Raw genomic sequence first — 2954 nt, 5'->3', positions numbered from 1 at the left:
CTACAAATGTGAGGGTGAAGCTGAAATAGCCTCTCAAGGCTATCAGCATACGTAGGAAAAAAAAAAGTGGAATTTTCGAAGAACCCGACAAGTTAAATATGATATTGGGCAATTAATAACAAACATAGTAGTAAATTAAAAAAAAAAACATGACAAAATGTATTTATTTTTCATATAACATCACTATTTACTCTCCGATTCAGGCACAACATTAATGAAGTGATAACTTCTTATGGGAGGCTAACGTAACGCGTTACGGCGCCGGTCTATCTGGCGTCTCTTTCTCTCACGCATACGGCAGCGATACTGATAACGTATGTAACTCCTAACTATCTTATACTTTTAAACGAGCAATTCTTGTATATTAATATATATATAATTATATATATAATCTGATCTCGGAAACGGCTCCAACGATTTTCATAAAATTTAGTATACAGGGGATTTCGGGGGCGATAAATCGATCTAGCTACGATTTATTTTCAGAAAATGTTGTTTTATTCGTGTTTTCAATAATCAAATTTATCGATAATCAACTTTATGACTCTTCCCGACATCTATTGGCGAATAATAATACTGTTTTTCTTAATTGAGAGCAACTAATTGCTTTAAAGACACAATAAATAACACTAAAGATACTTCAGCAGATGGCGTTGTTAAGCCACTCGAAGCCAATGAGTGTTTGATTTAAGGTTAGACCAAGAAAATGAATAGTTTATCTTATACCTTTAAACGAGCAATTCTTATATATGTATATATATATATATAATTATATATATAATCTGAATCTCGGAAACGGCTCCAACGATTTTCATAAAATTTAGTATACAGGGGATTTCGGGGGCGATAAATCGATCTAGCTACGATTTATTTTCCGAAAATGTTGTTTTATTCTTGTTTTCAATAATCAACTCTTCCCGACATCTATTGGCGAATAATAATACTATTTTTCTTAATTGAGGGCAACTAACCGCTTTAAAGAGACAACAAGATGGCGTTATCAAAAAAAAAAACGAGCAAAGCTCGGTCATCATCTAGTTTATATTTATGTTACAATTTTTCTTACATTATCATATTAATATACATAAACTTTAAGTAATAACCTAAGCTTTTTTTCAAGTAAAACAATTTCAATATTAAACAGTCCAACTTGGATTAGTTTAAGTTACCACTTCTGTAAGGCGTCCCGAGATGCACAATTTTCGAAGTGAAACTTCTTTAGGCGCGTTGAGAGTAAAATTTAACTCGCGACTGATTCGTTACGGCTAGAGAGAAAAGATAAAAGATAGAATCGCCGAACCACTCGACCGTGGAGAGAGGGAGAAAGCGAGTTAGGTCGTTTCTCTTATACCTCAGCATTCCCTATTACAAGAGAAATTTCATTTAAGCATGAAAAATGAAGATAGCCACAATACTACCGCAAGAGAAGTTTCACTTCTTTCACGTTCACCTTTTTTTTTAGTTTCACGCACAGATGTCACTATACAAAAAATATATATATACGAAATTTGATTTCGAAAGTTTTTTTTTTCTTCTTATTTTTATTATATTTTATTTTTAATACTTCTTAAGTACCAGTCTCTTTTGTTGTTCTTTTAAAACGTTGTTTGGAGATCCACTGACGTCATTGTGTGTGTCAAGAAACGAAGCTCCTAGGCATGTATCTGTAAATAAATAAATATATACAAATATATAAATTTAAATGGTCTGTTTGTAATATTAGAATAACCCCTTTTTACTAGACGCATATGAATGTACTAGCGACCCGCCCTCGCTTCGCTTCGGAAACATTAAAACACACATGAAACCAAAAATATAAAATAATTTTATTTTTTTAAAAGTAGCCTATGTTCATCAGGGACAATGTCGGCTTCTAATGGAAAAAGAATTTTTCAAATCGGTCCAGTAGTTTCGGAGCCTATTCGAAACAAACAAACAAACAAATCTTTCCTCTTTATAATATTATATAATACTAGCTGACCCGGCAAACGTTGTGTTGCCTTAAATAATATATCTAGGGAAATTCTACTGTAGAAAAAAAAACCTCATTTAACCACATAATACCTCATTATAAATAAAAAATATCGAAAAAATTAAAATAAAAAATAAATGTTTGGGGTGGACAACCCTTTTCACTTAGGGGTATGAAAAATAGATAGTAGCCGATTCTCAGACCTACTGAACATACTATTGATACACAAATAAAACCAAAAAAATATGGCTGAAAAATGTATAGTATTGTATAGCTCTCAAATATATTAAGTATATAATCTATGATGTATAGTGAGTAAGTAAGACAGGAGACCGGCTTCGTCCTCATCCCTACTACGTGATGTTTGCTGGATGAGTGGTGACACCTGGCGGGGAAAGCTGATCGATTGATAGTTGATCAATAGTCGACCGGCGAGGCCGGGAGATCAAATTCAATTTAAAAAAAAATCATAATTAAAAAAAATCATAAAAAATATAAATATATAAAATAATCATAAAAAAAATATAATATTTGATTGCCATCTTGTAACCTTATTGCGGATCTGTGCATAGAAAAAAAAAAATCGAATGGAAAAATAGGGGTTGATCGTATAAGAGTGAAAATTGAGAGTAATATGATTTTTTTATTTTAAGTCATGACAAAATAAAATAAAAAACTTGCGAAAAAATTAAAGTTTTTAATTAGCAAATAAAAAATAAGGGTTGATCGTAGAGGGATGAAAATTTAGGGTTGTATGTATTTTTGTACGCTGTATCATAAAAAAAAGGAAATTAAAAATTTTGTCTAAAAAATAAAATAAAAAATTTAGGGGTGGACTACCCCTAACATTTAGGGGGATGAAAAATAGATGTTGGCCGATTCTCATAGATACTGGATAAGCACAAAAAATTTCATCAAAATCGGTCAAGCCGTTTCGGAGGAGTATGGCAACGAAAACTGTGACACGAGAATTTTATATATT

The 2954-nt window shown here is 31.7% G+C and overlaps 1 protein-coding gene across 3 annotated transcripts in view; it reads right to left on the bottom strand.

The window, feature by feature from the left end:
* Positions 1–2954, bottom strand: part of LOC101746342 (probable C-mannosyltransferase DPY19L1) — a 37033-nt gene that overhangs the window by 2695 nt on the left and 31384 nt on the right. For 2 of the 3 annotated variants that reach the window (XM_038020073.2, XM_021348829.3), the window contains exon 10: positions 1023–1664. The exons of the other annotated variant lie outside the window; for it this stretch is intronic. In XM_038020073.2, coding sequence (XP_037876001.1) covers positions 1637–1664 — 28 coding nt within the window. In that variant the 3' untranslated portion in view covers positions 1023–1636. Of the gene's footprint in view, positions 1–1022; positions 1665–2954 lie in introns of those variants that run through there. 3 annotated transcript variants of the gene reach the window in all.

The sequence above is a fragment of the Bombyx mori genome, chromosome 24 (assembly GCF_030269925.1).
Source record: "Bombyx mori chromosome 24, ASM3026992v2".
Taxonomy (NCBI): Eukaryota; Metazoa; Arthropoda; class Insecta; order Lepidoptera; family Bombycidae; genus Bombyx; species Bombyx mori.
Note: the sequence above shows the minus strand (reverse complement) of the source record. Positions and strands in the feature narration are given on the sequence as shown.